Source organism: Chlorocebus sabaeus, chromosome 23 (assembly GCF_047675955.1).
Source record: "Chlorocebus sabaeus isolate Y175 chromosome 23, mChlSab1.0.hap1, whole genome shotgun sequence".
Taxonomy (NCBI): Eukaryota; Metazoa; Chordata; class Mammalia; order Primates; family Cercopithecidae; genus Chlorocebus; species Chlorocebus sabaeus.
This window is the reverse complement of record NC_132926.1, coordinates 27,728,533-27,747,314: the sequence shown is the minus strand read 5'-3', so window position 1 is coordinate 27,747,314 and position 18,782 is coordinate 27,728,533. Positions and strand designations below refer to the sequence as shown.

General features: G+C 49.9%; 1 protein-coding gene across 1 annotated transcript; it reads right to left on the bottom strand.

Moving 5' to 3' along the window:
* Positions 1-11,473: 11,473 nt before the first annotated feature.
* On the bottom strand, positions 11,474-14,720 carry HAND1 (heart and neural crest derivatives expressed 1). The gene is made up of 2 exons (XM_008015091.3): positions 13,955-14,720; positions 11,474-12,416 (listed from the first exon to the last, which is right to left on the bottom strand). Exons 1-2 carry the CDS (start codon positions 14,495-14,497, stop codon positions 12,312-12,314), a joined length of 648 nt encoding a protein of 215 aa, XP_008013282.1. The 5' UTR covers positions 14,498-14,720; the 3' UTR covers positions 11,474-12,311.
* Between the last annotated feature and the right edge of the window lie 4,062 nt (positions 14,721-18,782).

The window sequence follows — 18,782 nt, the reverse complement described above, 5'->3', positions numbered from 1 at the left end:
AAAGTGCAGATCCTCCCCACACCCTCCTCCTCTCCCATTCCACTCCCCTGTAAGGAGCGTGGAGGTGGCTTTTCATGAGATATTGGAGAGGACAGGGAGTCCTGGCTCTCACCAAGGAGCTCACAGAATTAGTGACGGATTGTTGCTGAAGGACACCATCATTTACAGGGTCCCTGAGTTGCTTTAGCCAGCAAAGGAAGTTCCAGTTTTCATACCGTGTTTCTTAGCATAAGCAGTTACTTCCCTTCCTCTGCCTTCCTCCCATTCCTTTATACTGTGTCTAACCATGGGGGCCTGCCTGCTGTCCCCAACTTCCTCACACACTGAATGGCAAAGGGGTGCTTTGTCCCCACACTTTGAAAACTGGCTGACCGCCTGCTGAAGTAAACATCCCTTGAGGATCCACAGATAACAATTTAATGGAAAGATGGCGATGAACCCACATGTTAATATGCTATTAGAACAGAAGTTTCACTAGGAACCTGACACCCTTTTCTTTTCTTTTCAAAATAGAGCTTTAGGACATCGAATATCAGATCATCTGAGGTCTATAATCCCAGAGTGTTGTAATCCCAGCACTTTGGGAGCTGAGGCAGGCAGATCACAAGGTCAAGAGATCGAGACCATCCTGGCCAACATGGTGAAACACCATCTCTACTAAAAATACAAAAATTAGCTGGGCGTGGTAGCATGCACCAGTAGTCCCAGCTACTCAGGAGGCTGAGGCTGGAGAATCGCTTGAACCCAGCAGAGGTTGCAGTAAGCCGAGATCGCACCACTGCACTCCAGCCTGGCGACAGAGCGAGACTCCATCTCAAAAAAAAAGAAAAAGAAAATGTAGCACTTGCCACGCCCCCCACCCATCAGAATCCCCTAAGTACTCTGTTACAATGCCAATTCCTGGGCCCCCATTCCAGATCCTCAAAATGAAAAGCTCAGGGTCTAAGTCCTAGTAATAATGATTTTTAAAATTTCTCCAGGTAAGACTTAAGCTCAATAAAGTTGAGAAGCACCAATCTGGTCCAGAGGTTTCCCAATCCCGGCGCAGAGATGAACAGCTTCAGTATCATCTGTTCGAATACTAGTTAAAAGGTCCCCTTGAGCTCTCTTTCATGAGAATCTTCTCAAGTGAAGCCCAGAAAACTATGTTTTTATGAAATCCTCTTGGAGGCTGGGTGCAGTGGCTCATGCCTGTAATCGCAGCAATTTGGGAGGCTGAAGTGGGTTGATCACTTGAGGTCAGGAGTTCGAGACCAGCCTGGCCAACATGGTGAAACCTTGCCTCTACTATACAAAAAAATTTAGCTGGGCATGGTGGCACGTGCCTGTAATTCTAGCTACTAGGGAAGCTGAGACAGGAGAATCACTTGAACCCAGGAGGTGGAGGTTGCAGTAAGCCAAGATTGCACCACTACACTCCAGCCTGGGCGACACAGCAAGACTCTATCTCAAAAAAAAAAAAAAAATTCTCTCAGAAATTTATTTGCACATCCAGGCTTAGGAACCACTGAGTCCAACCCCCTAAGGCCCTGATCAAGAAAGTATTATAACTATGTTATGTTCAGCATCAAACAGCTCAGAAGTGTCAGAGTCTGAGCAAACAGAGTGACATGCACAGCCACAAAGACACTGTTAAGACAAGTCATTCAAATGGATGATCTTCAGTCTGCATAAAACCAGAATGATAATAACCCACCATTCCAGCCCAAGACCTGACACAGAGGAGGACACTATATTTATTTAGTACTGGAACTGAGTCTTCTGTTTACTCAACAGTTTTTTTGTCTGCAAAGATCTTCCACATTCAGGAATAATAATAGCTATCAAGTACAGAGTCCATGCCAGACAATGGCTAATAGTTTTATGTGCATTAATTCACTTAATCTCACTACAGTCATACCAGGTAGGAACTATTATTAACTCCAATTTATAGAGGTGTAAATACAGTCTCAGGAAAGCTGAGGCACTTGCCCCAGTAACAATGAGAGCCAAGGAGCTAAAGGCACTCCCAGGATGGATCCCCAAGGCTCGCCTGGCTCTAGGGATGCTGCTGTCAACCCCACCGTCAAAGAACTCAGAATGCCAAGCTCTGAAGCAGCGCAGCTACGACATTTACCCTTGTCCCAATCAACTGGATTTACTAAACTTTAATGAGGGATTTTGAGAAGTCACTAGGATGCTAGTTAAGAAATTTAATAGGGTTTAATGGAGGTTAACAAGGTACATCCAACCTTCTAGCCAGGTTTTAACTTACCAGAGCTGAACAGAGATTAACAAGCCCAGGAGGTGTAAAGGCACCTGCATGATTTAATGGGGTTAATGAAACTGTCAGAGGTTGGCTGAGAGGGACAGAACTGGAGCATGCTGCTGTTAACAGTCGATCTGGTTGAGGTCAACAGACATGCCCTGTTCTGCCCTGGGCACCACAAGGGTAGCAAGTAAAAGAAGGCCACAACTAATATGGCAACCATGGTTAGTCCTCATTGGTGATTTTGGAGTAAATTTGACTTTCTTCTTTGTGCTTTCTTGGTATCATCTAAACTGGTTATAATGAGCACAAATCATACTTGCTAACTCCATGTATAGCCACACTCTATATGATTCAGAGTAAGGGGAAAATACCAAGAAAAAGGCATTCTGAAAAGCAGGGGAGCTTCCCGGAAGAGGAGGCACCTAAGCAGGCCCTTGAAGGAAACAGGTTTGGTGAGATGAGAGTGAAGGGAAGTCCAGGCTGACGTGACTGTGAATGAGGAGCAGAAAGCCTCATGCTGGAATGAGGACCTTGAACTTTGGAGTTACGAAACCTGCTATTATTTAAAAATCCCCCGTTGATGAAATAGGGTCACAAAAATATTTGAGTATCTGCTGTGGGCCAGGTGCCAAAGGAAATGGACTCTGTCCTCCAGGAGCCAGGAATTTCAGAGGAGCTAAGACTCAGACAGGAGTGGGAAGTAGATCTTCCACTACTAAAATCACAGACTCTGTGATGAAAGCTCAGAGCCCTGCGCCAACCCTACTTCTGAGGAAGGAGCAGTGCACAATGGGCTTTTGAAGTCTTAGAGAAGCCAATGAGGCTTAGCAAATGTAATGAGCTTAATTAAGCTAAGACGGTTAAAAGAGACTTCCTGAGGGCTCACAGCCACCAGCAAGATTGGCCTCTGTTAAGTGAGCAGTGGGAGGGCACCTGTGCCCAAGCAGAGCCTCTCCTGCCTAAGTGATGGGGGATGCAGGAATGGATCAGGCTTCAGGGGGAGCCGTCCAGTCAGCTGGGCTGGGACAGATTCAGCAGAGCTCAGACTCAGCCACGTCCACTAGCAACTGCCAGAAGGTGAAATTGTATCTAATGAAACTTACTGAAGCCCAAAGAATGAGGACTGAGAGAATCAATTGCTCACAAGACCGCAGCCTGCCTACTGGGGTTTATCTAAACTAGATGAAGTTGAACTTGGCTGAGTCAATTTAAACAGTTCCAAGGAGCCTCCTTCATCTTCAGCGAAGGGTGTTCTATCTCTGGTGGCTAATATCGTTCTCAAATTTATGCTATTCATATTTCTATCGAGGAATATTTCCAAAGCTGGATATGAAAAGATGATCAGGATGGCCCAGCTGCAGAAAAATAACTATTATTTGTTAAGCACCTACTGGGAGGTAAACACTGTGCTAGCGTCTTTATATATGGTCCTAATCCTCACACAGACCTGCAAAGAAGCTATTATCATTGCTAGTTTTCAGATGGGAAAACTGCGGCTTGGAGAAGTCAAGCAACTTACCCAGGGTCTCACAGTGAACTGGGATTTGAGCCTATGTCAGTCTGACTTCCTCATGCACCACGCAACCTACACCACAGAGAGAAGTGGAATATTGACCGTGCTGGGGAGATGGAAGAGTGGTAAAAGCTGTTGGAAGAACTCAGGATCCCAGCAACCTGGGTTCTTTAGTGCAGGGGGAAACTGCCCTCTGTGTTCCATTAGCCCCATGTAGTAGTGGCAGAAATATTTTGAGTTATTAAGACAGGATTGTGTTTTGTTCAGTGGCTTCTATTCAAAGGAATAGGGAAAAAAAAATGTGTGGTGCATTTCAGACTTCACATAGTAAGAAAACACAGATCCTTGTCCCTAAGGCACATTTAGGGAAGAAGGCCTCAGAAATCTTGGGTTGCAAAACCCCAACGTCCCTCAGGAGTTAGGCTCACACCCAGGACTCCTGGTTTTGTGAACTTGCTGAGTCCCTTCTCTACGCCCCTGAATTGCCAGAGGAAGTTAAAGAAAGGGAGTTCTGGGGCTCTGGGCTCGCCTTGCACGGAAGAGTCTGGGATCCTGTCTGGTTTCACTGCGAGTGCAGAAAAGGGAGTATGGCCACTAGGTGGCGCCCTCCCCTCAATCGGTGGCAGCCTCAGGCCACAGGGGAAGGCTCAGAGTATTTTCTGTCCCTCATAGAGATGCTGTATTTGGTGAATACTTTGATTCACACCGTTGTAAAAATCCTAGAGAGCCCATGCAGAAAGGAACTTAGATCTGGTCCCCCTTCCTTGTTTTACAGAGTCCAGTTGGGGCAAGGAAGTTTCGAAGGTCACACAGTAAACTGAACCCCCTTCTCTTGGCTTCTGGGGCTAGTGCTTTTCCTGCCACACTAGCTGTTCTTGCACTTCTAGCCACACCTCCCATGTCCCACCGTCGGATGGCCTGAGCTCTACCCGCAGCCAAGAGCCTGGTCTCAGGGGGCCCTGAAGAGCCACGCTGTCTTCCCCTTTCCTGCCATGCTCTGTGGTTTCCAAAGCAGGCCCAGCAGCTCAACCTCAACCACAACAGCAGCAAGAACAACAGCTCGTGTTTACCACCTGCCTACTCTGGGCCAGGCTAAGAGCTTCCCAGATCCTCAGAACGCTTCTGGACACTACCCTGCCTTCCTTTTTTTTTTTTTTTTTTTTTTTTTTTTTTTTTTTTTTTTTTTTGAAACGGAGTCTTGCTTTGTCGCCCAGGCTGGAGTGCAGTGACGCGATCTCGGCTCACTGCAACCTGCGCCTCCCAGGTTCAAGCAATTCTCCTGCCTCAGCCTCTCCAGTAGCTGGGAATACAGGCGCACATTCCCATGCCTAGCTAATTTTTGTATTTTTTTAGTAGAGACAAGGTTTCCCCATGTTGGCCAAGCTGTTCTCCAACTCCTGACCTTGTGATCTGCCTGCCTTGGTCTCCCAAAGTGCTGGGGTTACAGGCGTGAGGCACTGCACCCGGCCTCTGCCTTCCCTTTTACAGAAGAGAGCTCTGGGGCTCAGAAAGGTTAAAAAACCTGCCCAATGCCATGCAGCTCATTTCACCAACTCACTTAGTTTTGAGTACAGGCCTGGGGGGCCAGTCTAGACCTCTCTGTTAACCTTGGCCAGGCCTCTTATGCTAATATGTTTTTTGTTTCAAAACACTTTCTTTTTTTTTTTTTTTTTTTTGAGACAGAGTCTCACTCTGTCACCCAGGCTGGAGTGCAGTGGCGCTATCTCAGCTCATTGCAACCTCCACCTCCCAAGTTCAAGCAATTCTCCTGCCTCAGCCTGCCAAGTAGCTAGGATTACAGGCATGTACCCACACGCCCGGCTAATTTTTGTATTTTTCGTAGAGATAGGGTTTCGCCATGTTGGTCAGGCTTGTCTCGAACTCCTAACCTCAGGTGATCCACCCGCCTCGGCCTCCCAAAGTCCTGGGATTACAGGCGTGAGCCACCACACCCAGCCTTCAAAACACTTTCAAAGACTTTTTCCTACTTCAGCTTGACAAGAGTTCTGTTGCGGGGAGGAAAGATATTTTTAGCCCATCTTAGAGATTAGAAAACTGGGGCACAAGGAGATGACTGGACCAAGGTCACCTGATAGTAGACTTGGAACTGGAACTGGGTGGGACACTCCAAAAGGCACTCCACATCTTGCTGCCCAGCGACAGCCCCCCACTGTCTCTGGGAGTCATGGAACTCAGTGGCTGAAAGGGCAGGTTTTCGAGTCGAAGGCATCTGGGTCTGCAGCCTGCCTTGCCACTTAGTAGTTATGTACCTGGGCCAGGCATGGTGGCTCTGGCCTATAATCCCAGCACTTTGGGAGGCTAAGGTGGGAGGATCATTTGAGGTCAGGCATTCGAGACCATCCGGCCAACATGCTGAAACCCCATCTCTACTAAAAATACAAAAAGTTAACCAGGTGTTGTGGTGAGCACCTGTAATCCCAACTAATCGGGAGGCTGAGGCAGGAGTGTGGCTTGAACCTGGGAGGTGGAGGTTGCAGTGAGCCGAGATTGCACCACTGCACTATAGCCTGAGCAAAAAGCAAAACTCTGTCTCAAAACAACAACAACAACAACAAAAAGCTCCTTGTTTTGGAAAAAAGAATGTAAAATCTCTTACTAATAATTTTTATATGGTTTCATGTTGAAATTCTATTTTGGATATATTGAGTTAAACAAAATGTATTATTAAAAATCATTTTACCTGTTTCTCTTCATGTTTTTATGGTGGCTACTAGAAAATGTTCAATTACCTATGTGACTCACATTTACAGCTTGCATGATAGTTGTACTGTACTGTGCTGCCTAAAACAGTTTCAGAAATTCGATGGCTACACGCTGCCTACCCGCTGGGTTACCTTAGTGATGTGGATTATAAGGGCTTTGAAGCAGGAATCCTCTCACTGGGTGTGTGTCCTTGAGAAAGTCACTGAAATCTTCTGCATCTGTTGGAAATATGCCCTGCGTCTCCAAAGCCAGCAAACAAACCAAAAGAAACCCTCAGTGCCTCACAAGAATGTTATGAGGATTAAATAAAACAATAAAAATAGCTCTACCATAGGCAACACGCTAAGTGCTTCGCATGCCTTATCTCTTTCCATCCTCACAGACCCCAGGAAGTTGGGGCAATGATTGCTCTCATTTTGTAGATAAGAAAACTGAGGTTGAGAAATGTTCAGTAACTTGTGAAGAAAACTGAGGTTGGGAAATGTTCAGTAGCTTGTGCAGGGACTCCTGGCCCCTGTATTGTTCTGTTCCCTGCACTAGAAGTAGAAGGTATTAAATAAACGAAGAGAAAAGAAGAGCACTTCTCCGAGACCCCGGGCAAGTCCCCCTCCTTTGTAAGCCTCAGTTTCTCCTTCTGCAAATGAGGGACATGCTTGGATGATGGGTAAAGGCCTTTGAGCTCTCAGTATTATGGGGTGCATTCACACTTCAGTGAACATAAGCCTTTTAGGACTCCTCTAAAGTCCGATGCCTTCCATTGTCCATTTTGTGGGGATAAATGTGCATTTCTGTTTGTTTTAATAACATTTGTAGGAGCTTTATATAGTGTCTACGTCTGCTTACATGAGACGCTGTGTATTATAGTTAAGAGTCTTTCACGATTTCCCATATAAACCTAGTTTTTTATGAGTTTGGGAGAGCTCAGCTGTAAAAACTCTCTCAGCTGAAAAAATTTTGTTTCTAACAAATTGGGTTTAAATCAGGAGGCTGGTTTCAGACACTTTAGAACGTGCATATTTTTTCTCCTTAGTCACTCTTCATTTAAAAATGAGACTGGCTGATTTCTTAGTTTCGTTTCTTTTGTGAAGATTTAGCAAAACTATAAGCGTAACCGCTGGTTGCATAGACAGAAGGTATCTAGTGCCTTTTCCATAAGAACCCTGGGTTTGAGGCGCACCTTCTAATCGGGGCTCAGCCTTTGACTGGTTGTGTGACCCTGAGCTGGTCACATCAGCTCTCTTGGGTTTGCCTTTCCCACATCTGTCCGTTGGGAACATCATTCCTGCCTTGACTGTCTTCCAGATTATGGGGAGGAAAGTGTGCTTATAAAAGTGGAAGTACCCGGGTAAGGTAAATACGCCATGCAAACACCAGAGGCTACTGCAAAGAATAACATGCTGCATTCTTCACCAGGAGAAAGTAGATTCCTGAAATCAGAATGCTACAGACAGGAAAGCACCTTGGAGCCTACCCTCTTCCTCATTTTCTAGATGGGATCCACTCAGAGCCCTGACAGGGGAAGAGAGTTCCAGGAGAATGCTGGAATTAGAATCCCAGTTCCTTTCACATAACTCCTTCCTCCGTTTTTTCTCTACCTTACTTTGGAGACTAAGAAAGATCAGACTGAGAGAAACTGTATTTGGGCACGTACGTATGTACACACACACACCCCCCTGGAGGTGCTCCGAGACACGGGGGAAAACAGGTCTCTGGAGGCAGTCATGCTTGCACTTTGATACAAGTCCTGTCTGCCATCCATGTGACCTTGGACAAAATCCACCTCTCTGAGCCTCAGCTGCCTCAATATCGACCTCACAGAACCCTGTAAGGCTTATATGAAATAACGCATGCTAAGAATTTAAATAATTTTCTTTATAAATGTTAGCTGTTATTATTTCATTCATTAATAGACTTTAAATGTAAGAAAAAGACTATTTGCTGTGTACAAGGAATAATAAACTCTCCAAGACAAATATTTTCTGTTGTATGTTAATTGATTGTTATTAGGATCTTTTCATAATATTTATGCCCACAGTGCCTACCACATGGTGGGCACACAACAAATGTATGTTAAATAAATGGTGTATTGAAAGTATGCTGGTAACAGAACAAATTAGAAGGAAATTGCCCCTTAATTTTTATTACAAAAGTAATACTTATTCATTATAAGACATTTAAGAAAAATATGGCTAAGCAAGAGGAAAAGTTAAAGTTACCCTTATTCCCACAAGTCAGAGGTAAAGGTGTGAAGGTTTTGATGTATATTCTTCCAGTTTTTCTCCACAAATAACATTTATTTGTTTTTACATGAAAAGGGTCACAATGGACAGTGTTTGGTGTAATGTGGGAGGCGGTTTTCTCATTTAATATATCATGAGCAATTTCCATGTCAATTCCCACATTTTTTCTAATGACTGAGTAGTAACCCACTGTACTGATGGCTTTATTGAACCAGTTCTGTAATTATAGGACATCAGGTTCTTTCCCGTGTTTCACTCTTTAATAGAATAGTCCTATAGTTAACGTTTTGTAACATCAATATTTCCTTGCAGTAAACTCCTGGAATTTACTTTTAAGTTGGTAACCATTCCATTTTTCCCATTTTTAAAAAAAGATGTATTTAATTCAAAAATAATAAATAATGACCCTGCTTCTTCCACAGCTGATTGAGGCGTCTGACAAGCCTCGTTGAAACCTGGGCAGAGAAGAAGAAAGCGAATGTCAGGCTCTAAAGATGTTTTCAAAGAAGGGAGGGCTAAGGAGGGGTGGGAGCCTGGAGAGCCAGGGTGGCAGCTAGAAGGGCTGGACCCCTAGTCTGCAGACCTCAGCACAGAATGGTTTGTGAAACCTGGGGCAGCTCTGAGCCGTTCTCTGGGCTCAGCTTTTCCAGCTGTGCCATGGGAGCTGGGGATGTGGCGTGGGCGTGGGAGGCCGTTGGAGTCAGGCGTGGGGAGAGTGGGGCACTATCCAGTGACCCTCTTAATGGGTGCCAGCTCCGTCTCAGCTCCCAGGTTCAGGCACTGGACGTTTCTGAGGCTGAGTTTAGGGCTCCAAGACTCTCTTCCCAAAGAGGGTTTGGGGCCAGCCGGACTGGGTTTTCTGAAGAGGCCTGGTTATGCCAGACTTGACTCTGGCGGCTGCTGGCGGGTCCCCCTCGGCACCCCCTCTTCTTTCCCCGGCTATAAGAAAGCAAGACCAGGATGCGCATTCTTCCCGTGCCTAGGATACTTCACGGTGCTAAAAATAGTCCTGGGAGCTGGGACCTGTGTATAGCCAGAGGTTTGTGTGTGAGCGAAGTTGGAGTCCTGGGTTCGAATCTAGATAAGCTTTCCTCCGTGCTGTGGGGCTTGGATCGTCTCGCTCCCCCAGTGTGTTTCTCCATAAGCGCCGGAATTTCTAAACGGACTCCAAGAAAGCAACGGAAAGAAAGAAGGTAAAGAAAAGAAAAACACAAGAAAAAGAAAGAAACAGATTTTTCTCTCTGCTCCTCCCCAGGGGCCCTGGGGCCTAGGGCCGGGTACTGAGGCCGAGGAAGGGGTGCGTCGGACGGGCTCATTACCGCCAAGTGTTGCCCTAGTTAAATCGCGGGCCTGTTTGATCTGGCGGCGGGTGGCGAGAGGGAAAAAAGAAAAAAGTAGGGGGGCGAGAGCAGAGAGAGAAGCTCACACCTCCCCCACTGTTTCCTAGCGCCCATAAAACACCTTTTATTAACTCCTTCGCGTCCGGAAAGGCCCGCGTGGCCTCTCAGCCCCTGCTACGGTGTTTACAGCCAAGACTAATGGGGTCCCATATTCACCCCGACGCTGGGACAAGGCGCCTGGGGCACGCCTGGTGCCCCGCGAGACTCTGCCCCGGAGCTGCCTGAGGTCTCCTTTCTTGTTCCCAAGCCGAGCGCTCAGGCTCCAGATGCGCTGAGCGAAAAGTTCCAAGAGAGCCGCACGGGTCTCCCCTCCTCCTTCGCAGTGAGCGCCACAGACCCGCAGGCGCTGCAGAGCGTGCGCTCCCTCGGGCAACCATGGGAGCTGTTGGGAGACACAGAAGTGCTTAGCGCAGTGCCTAGCACGCAGTTGCACGCAAACCAAAGTATTCGTACATTATTATTCCTGGAAGTATAAACGACTGCGTTTGCCCGCCACAGTTTAGCCCAATACGCATCCAAGATCCATGGCAAATGCACCGAATTTATACCCACCACACCTAGCCATGAGTGCACATGTGAGGACACAAAGACTGGCTCTCCTGCACACGTGCCCGAAAGAGCACGCACACACACATACACCCTATCCCTTTGCACAAATCCACGCGCTCTCACAACCTTTGGTTGAGTGCTTTGTTGCCAAAGAGAAACCTAAAAACCTCAATTTAACATATAAGCACCCACAGGCTTATTTTACTCAGGTATAAAATCATAATAGCTGCTGTGACTTGTCAAATCCTTACTGTGTGCTTGGAGCTGTACTAAGCAGACCCTTGTTGGCCCCTGCACAGCCTCAGGCTCCGTATGAGTTGCTGCACTGTCACATGTACATCTACATGTTGAGAATTTCACATACATGAACGTATTTCCGACCAACACCCCCTCTCCTGAGCTACCCTGTCCCAGTGATAGGATTCATCTGTGTGCTAGGCCCCCTTCCCTCCCAATAACCCCTCCAAACCACTGTTTGCAGACACCAGTGTGCTTACTAACCTCCAGACAAGCACCCATACCCACGCACAAAAACCCGAGCCCAGGCCCTCTGAGCTTAATTCGTTTCCGTTTTTGTTCTTCCCCCTTCTCATAAGTTATCCCCACCTCCCGTTCTAGTCTAAAGATAATTTTGTTCTTTGTTCTTGAAATACACTCTATCTGCCCGCTTCCCTTGATTTCAAGTTTGGTTTTGTATTTATCGAAAGAAGATGAGCAGGAACAGAAAGCTTTCCACCTAGTAGAAACCATGGGAGTCAGTGAGGGACCCCGGCTGAGACATGACACAGGCTTCAGATGATTTCAGAAAATGTTTTATTAGTCAAGAGCATAGATACTGCTTTGGCGAAGGGAGGGGGGCTGTGAGTGGTCACACAGACTTGAGGTAGAAAAGGGTTGGGGATGGTAGGATGAACAAACACCTGAGCACAACAGGCATGGTAGGTAGTTTAAATACATATAAACTTTCCAACACAGGGAAAGCTTTTATTTAGATAGAAACAAAAAGGAAGTAAAAGAAGGAAGAAAAGAGAGAGACAGAGAAAGAGAGAAAGTGTTTCCCTTGGAACTAAACAGGAAGTGCAGCGACAAAAAGAAAAATAAAATAAAACCACTACGATTCGAAGAAGAACAAAGGGCAGCCTTTCACCTTCCTGCATCTGGTTCTGTTTCTCAGGCAGAAAAGAAATGATTCCTTATTGCATTTTAATTAGAGAATAGGGTGTCAAGGCGAATCATTTGGAGGGACAAGAAAGAAAGAGCCAGATAGGGAAATGGGGATGGGGCTGAGGTTCTAAATTCGCCCCAAAAGGGTGGAAGAGTGCGTCTTTGCGCCCTTAGGTTGGGCAGTCCCTCCTTCCTGCATGGTGTGGCCAAGAACTGCCCTCGGTTGGGCGGGGGGTGGATATATATATATTTCTCTTTCTCTTAATGTATTTTTAAAAATTCAAAGGACATTGCACGTGCGATCCAAGTGTGTGGTTGCAGCCGACGATCTGCCGGCGCTCAGCAGAAGCTCCGCGGGATGCGTAGCACCAGCCGCCGGAGCCCAGAGCCTGGCGTTCGCCGCTGCCTTCCTCTCCTCCCGGGGCTCCAGGAGTGGCTGGCCTGGCCAGGTCCTCGGCGCGGGCCTCGGCTCACTGGTTTAACTCCAGCGCCCAGACTTGCTGCGGCCAGCCGGTGCGTCCTTTAATCCTCTTCTCGCCTGGGCCCAGGGCAGGAGGAAAACCTTCGTGCTGCTGCTGCCAAAGGACACACACAAGAAAAGAGGCGGGAGAGACAGGTTTTAATTTTTCTGCTCCGATCGCCCGGCATGGGGTATGATGGGGAGGAGGGGAAGGTGTCGGGAGCAGTAACTGGGAGTCTTTAAATAAGTGACGGATTTCTGTTTGCGAAATAGGCAAACAGGCTCGTAAATTTGCCTTTATGCGCGGAGTTCCTGGGACCTGGGATGGACTGGGCAGTTTCGGGAGGTTTGGTAAGGAAAATGTTCCGCGCGTGGTGAAACTGACGCGCGTTGGTTTGGCTTTAGGACACCTAAGGGAGATCGCAGGGGATTGGAAGGGAGGGGTGGAAATCCACGGTTCTCCAGCTCTCGCTGCCCCCTACACACTTCCGCCAGCCTCCCAACCTGGTTTAAACGTCAGGGCTTGGATGCAGGCTTGCGGCTTCCTAAGCCCGAGCTGGGAGCCTTAGATACCGAGGCAAAAGAGCGGGGAGTCGGCTGGCCTAGCGTCCTCCTTCCCGCTCTTTCAGCAGGAACCAAGCGGTGCTACTTGAAGGAGGCGGCGACGCGTGGGGGCCGGGATCCGCCCAATAACAACTTCTTTCGAGGCGCCGCCCGGCCTGCACCATCCCCAGTCCGGGGCAGCCGTTCAGAGACTCTATGCCTATCTGTCTTTCCTCCGTCCCCAGATGAGCTTTCCTCGGTTTCCCACAGACCCCGCAGGTTAGATAAAACCCGGTAGGGCGCTTCAGCTGGCTCCACTCCGCTGCGGCCCTGAGCGCCCCAACCTAGAGAAACTGATTGGCCAGCCTGAAAATCCAGCGCTCAGACACCCCCAGCCCCGGACAGCCAGACCGAGTGCCAGGAAGTGTCACCCTAACTGGAGAAGATCAAGAAGGCCAAGACGAGACTGCAATCTCCAAAGCTAAAAGAAGTGGCTCTTATTTACATGCAAAGCCACTGAAGTGGTCCTCAGAACCAGTCCATGGGGAGTGGAACGCGCCCTGGACTGAGTAGAATACGCGATCTGTTTTACCACAGCTCCACCCCGGACTCCTCAGATAGGTGCTCTTCATGCCCCGACCCACTCTGGGCCCTCAGTTTCCCTATTTGTACAGTGATGGAAGTAGACTAGCCGGTCCAGCAAAGGCCCTTTGAAAACAGGAACCGAGCCCAGGCACATAAATTCAAACTCAAAGTAAAGAACTCTAACACATATTCTTAGCCTGGCTTCCAGGAGAGCCAAGGAATGGATCAGGACTTCTCCAAATTGGAAGCAAAATCTGTGGTGTGTGCATTTTTGGAGGGTCCGAGGCTCCAAACAGATTATTCACTCAGTATTACAAACACTATCCAGTATTACAAATGAATTCTATGACGAATCTGCCTCCCTCCATGCACAGGATCGCATACTGTGACCAAACATCTCAGAACTCTTCCCAGCCTTTCCAAATCGGACACACGACAACACAGCCTCCTTCGACTGCCTGCATGGCCTGAGGGTGCTCACCGCGCCTGCACCCTTGGCTGGAGCGTGCAAGCCGCAGGACTCACCAGATCCCTTTTCCGCTTGCTCTCACGGCCGCCATCCGCCTTCTTGAGTTCAGCCTTGAAGGCCTCGGGATCGCCAGACTGCGCATCCTTGGCCAGCACGTCCATCAGGTAGGCGATGTAGCTGGTGGCCAGGCGCAGAGTCTTGATCTTGGAGAGCTTGGTGTCGGCCGGCACGTTGGGGATGCACTCGCGCAGCTCCGCGAATGCGCTGTTAATGCTCTCAGTGCGTCTCCGCTCCTTCTTGGGTCCTGAGCCTTTCCGCCGGCTCAGGCGGCCGCCAAGCGCCTCCAGCCGCCCGGGGCTCTGCCCAGGCCTGGCGTCAGGACCGTAGGCGGCGGCGGCTGCAGCGGCCGCGGGCGGTGGCCCGCCCGCAGGGAAGTCCGGGGCAGCGTCAGCCGGGCTCAGCAGCCAGCTCTGGAAGTAGGGCCGTTCCTGATGACAGCGCGAGGCCGGACCGAAGAGGAAGGGCTCGTGGAGCATGGGGTGCGCAGGGTGCGGGTGGTGATGGTGGTGATGGTGTGCGTAGCTGCCCACGAGGTTCATGTTGGAGCGGCTACTGGCCTGCGCCGCCAGCCCTATTAACGTCGCTCCATGCGCCCCAGAGACTGCCGGGGGCCACCTGTGGGCTCTGGAGCCCCGCACTACTGGGCGCCGGCTTTGCCAGAGTCCGGGCAAGGCTGAAAATTAGACGCGCAGCCCACCGTCTTCTTGCCGGTTTCCGTCGCGGGCGAGGACACAGATGCCCGAAGACCTGTTTAACCCTTCTGCAGACTCCCCTGCAGATCTGGCTTATATAAGACCGCGGCTTTGATGTCAACCTCTCCCGGGAGCCAATAGCAGGGGGGCGGGGATAAGGAAAAGGGGGGGTGGCTGTCCCAGGTTTTACACTCAGCCCGCGCCACTCTAGTCCGCCAGCAGGGACCGGCAACCGGCCCCGCCTCTGCCCCTCCCACTCAGCTCCCGGCTCGGCGGGGGAGCGGGCGGCTGGGGGGGTTGAGGGGGCGGGCACGGGGAATACGTACTTGAGGCACAGGCTAGCCAACGCCCTGGACTGTTGCTACCACCCCCTCCCCACGGATCCAAGGAAAGGAATCTAGAATCACCAAGCGAAAAGACAGCCTACATCTACAGCCCGTCTTTTGATTTTACAGATAAGGAAACTGAGGCTCAGGGAAAGAAAAGTTCTAGTTTCTAGACTGTCTAGAAGTCTACATAGGAATTCCAGCAGTTCCCAGTCCCAAGCTCCAACTGCTCTGCTCGGCATCAGAGCTAGAAGATGAGAGGGCACAGCTGAAGTCAGGATAGGCCCCTAAGGTTGTTCCTAACACCTTCCAGCCCTCCGCCCCCACCCCCACCCCTTAGTCATCGGCCCTTTCTGGAGATACTAGGAGCCGCTTGTGCACGGGTTCGTTACCAGCCCGCCAATTCTGACCCAGCCGCAGGCAGACGGGCACGCAGCTACTGAACAGCGAAGAAGCCTTTCGGAGGCAGGAGTAGGGGTGGGGCGGGAAGGGAGGAGGCGGACTCCAAGTCCACGGGCATCCACCGGTTTGTTCCCGGCTGGAGGGCCTGAGATCCACTCCGGCCTGCCGGGTGCCTGATCCATTCCGAAGGCCAGCCTGGCTGGCGCAGAGAAGTCCGCCTTGGGCCCGGGACATCTGGCCAGCAGGTCTCCTCTGGTCTGTCTGCGGGACTCGCACCGAGACTTGGGAGCGCGGCTACGTCGGGCCGCTCTACCCAGATCATCACTCCTTAAGAATCTTTGATTCTTTAAAGACATCGGCCCCGAAGCTCACGCCGCGAGACAGCAGCATTCGGCGGTCGACGCACGCAGAGGGAACCACTACTCCACAGAACCGCGAGGCTCACACGGGCAAACGCGACGTCCGGCATCTCTCGCGCATACGCGCAGAGGCACGGCCCGGCTGCACGACCCTCCGAGATTTCACCTCGGGGGTAGGACCATTCCCTGCCAACCGGACTCTCTCCACTGGGGGCTTTCCCCAGGCTGGCGTTGGAATCTGAGAATCCCAGGGTGACGACGCTTCAGGCTGGGGACTCTCGGTCTTGCCTCCCGCTGTGGTTCCTTTCTTGGCTGATGTCCAACAACTTGGGTCCCTCATTCTCTCAGCCTTTCTCAGCTCAACACCCCTCCCTCAGTGTGGTAGAGGGAGTGTGCCTCTTTCCAAAGCAAAGTCGAGAGGAGGGGGAAAGGAGAAGTTTATGTGAGTGCTCTTTTTAGAAGGCAAATCATTCACCCATTCATTCAACAATTACTTATTGATGCCTACTTTGCGCCTATAACAGTTAATTGTCCAAAGGCAGAGGGAGAAAGGCCCACTCTCTCCTTGAACAGATATGGAACGTGAAGCCCAGAGAGGATGAGCGATTTTCCTCGAGGTCTGGTACGGCGTGGAAGAGTAGAATTCCACTCCCGGACAAGGGAGTGAATGAAGGGTGGGAGGTTACATACAGGAGTGACGGGGACAAACGCCTGAGCCTGCTGGTTCCACCTGTGGGAGCTCAGCAGGGCTGTGGGCCCTGGAGGTGCATGGGGCGGGGTTGCAGGGAGGTCCTGGTTTCCTGCCCGAGGCAGGCTGGAAACCCCCCGCTCTCCCCGGCGCCTGGCGCCAGCAGCGCTGGGGTAGGGCAGAGCAAGGAGCCGGAGACACGCGGGGAGGGAGCGCTGGGCGCCCGCTGCTGCGGCGGTTCTGCAGGGTCCCGAGCTTCCCCAGCCTGGAGGCATTCTAGAGAGAGCGCAGGTAGAGAGTAATTACGCTGTGGAGAGAAGGACCTCAACACACAATCCTCAACACACGCCCAGTCTTTGTCCTAATCTGAGTACAGTCTGCAACAGTGCCTCTCATAGCGGCACACTAGGCCCTCAGATTACACATACACAGGTACATGCACACGGCCTCACGAAACTTTGCCGCCGTGCACAAAAGCCCGTATCTTCATAAGACGCCCAAAAGTATGTGTATTCTCACAGTAATATGCACAGCCACGGTACACCGTGCACAAAAGCCCGTATCTTCATAAGACGCCCAAAAGTATGTGTATTCTCACAGTAATATGCACAGCCACGGTACACACAGCATTCATGCATTCCTAGGATTTTACACATTGTCTCTCTGTCACCCACGGGGTACATACTCATCAGGCTTCAGATGTGTTACACCTAGGAACCGCTCCCAATCCTCCACTCAGGCATGCACAGAGACCAAAGTCATATTGTAGAAACATAAAACCTGAATACTACACGGATGCAGGGTTTTACACATAATCTCATGGTCACAATTAAAACCAGCCTGTATCTTTCGCAGATTCTCCACAATTGTATTCACAACACAAACTTCCAAAATCCCATTATACATTTTGTATATTCTCAGTGTCAACACTAAGCCTTCAGTGCACAAGTACACAGTCACAATTTCTACTACATATGCACAGGTGTTCACAAATAGAGGTTCTCACATGCTCACACATAACACACATACAAATGTGTGGCCCACATGCCTGCCCATATGAGTCCTAGTTGCTTTCATGATATTACACAGATCACTCAAGGTTGTATACACCCCCCATATATCTGGCCTGGTTAGCGTGCTGGGGAATGCATTATCAGTACTGGGTGAGGAGTCCCAGTCCCATGACACCCCTTGAGGGCCCCTGAGACCACTCAGCAGCCCCCCATGGGTCTGAAAGAGCAGGGTGTATCCAGCTGCCAGTGACTTGGAAAGCACTGTTCCCCAACCTAGAGAAGGCATTCAGTGTCATTTTTCAAGCAGTACCCCCACCAGAAACTCAGCCCTAAGGGACCTCCTGAGGCTTGGTACTGGGCAGCCCCCAGCAGGATGACCTCAAGGGAGACTGCAGTACAACTAGGCTCTAGACTGCCTTCTCGGAGACCCCAAAATGCTTTACTCTGGTCCGTGGAGAGCAGCAGAACTTCCGGGATGGTGGGGACCTTGTAAGGTTGTTCTCTATCTCTGCCCCAGGCTATATTGTAAGAGGAGGTCTGAGACCTAGGATTTTGGCTAAAATTGCTTTAGGCTGACAGGCAAGAGATGTGACAGGCAAGAGTTCTGGCTTTCCCTAGCTAGCACCTCTTTGTTTCTTCAGTTCCAAGCTTCAGATTCCCCATTCGCAGAAGAAAGGAATAGGATTGATAGTCTGGAATTCTGGAATTCCCAGCTCTCCACTATTGCAGGGATCCTGCCCTGGTTCCTCTTGGGACTTAGCGCTCAGCTCAGGGATCCCTACAGAAGGACTCTGCTTTCCTCTAGCCTACCTCAACAGACCAAGGACTAGCACTCCCAGGGTCCTAGTCCCACACTGCCCCTGTAGCCTCCTCTTAACCCACCTTGCTCACCTAAAGAGTGCCTTCAGGGGGATTGGCCTTCTTAGCACTTTCAAATGCAGGCTTCTCCGTTCTTCCCCCAGTTGTGGTAGTGAGAGCCGGCAGGAACTCTTCTTTACCCTGCTTTACAAAGCAGAGGGCTTACGCACATAAAGCACATTCCACCTTGCTGTGGAATTGGGCCCATCTGGGTTAAAACTGGACATATCACTCCTCCCTGTGTGAAGCTTCTTTGCCTCAGTTTTCTCTTCTGTAAATTAGAGGATAATAATAACCTCTGTAGAGGGCTGGCGTAAGAGTAAGCACAAGGCTAGGCTCTTAGCACAGTGACGATAAACCTGGATAAATGGTGGCTCTGTTTTTAGGAATATTAATTTCATAGGGGCGGAAGTGGAATTACATGCCACCACATAACTACAAAGCTCTGCACGGGGAGAAGAGACCACAACACTGAATCCTCCTTGC

What these genes read in the sequence shown, in the direction of transcription:
- HAND1 (XM_008015091.3), bottom strand. Translation starts at nt 14,497, where the DNA reads ATGAACCTCGTGGGCAGCTACGCACACCATCACCACCATCACCACCCG. An exon ending in GCAAGCGGAAAAGGGATCTG is followed by an intron (nt 12,417 to 13,954) that starts GTGAGTCCTGCG and finishes GTCCTTTGGCAG; the next exon opens with CAGCAGCACGAAGGTTTTCC.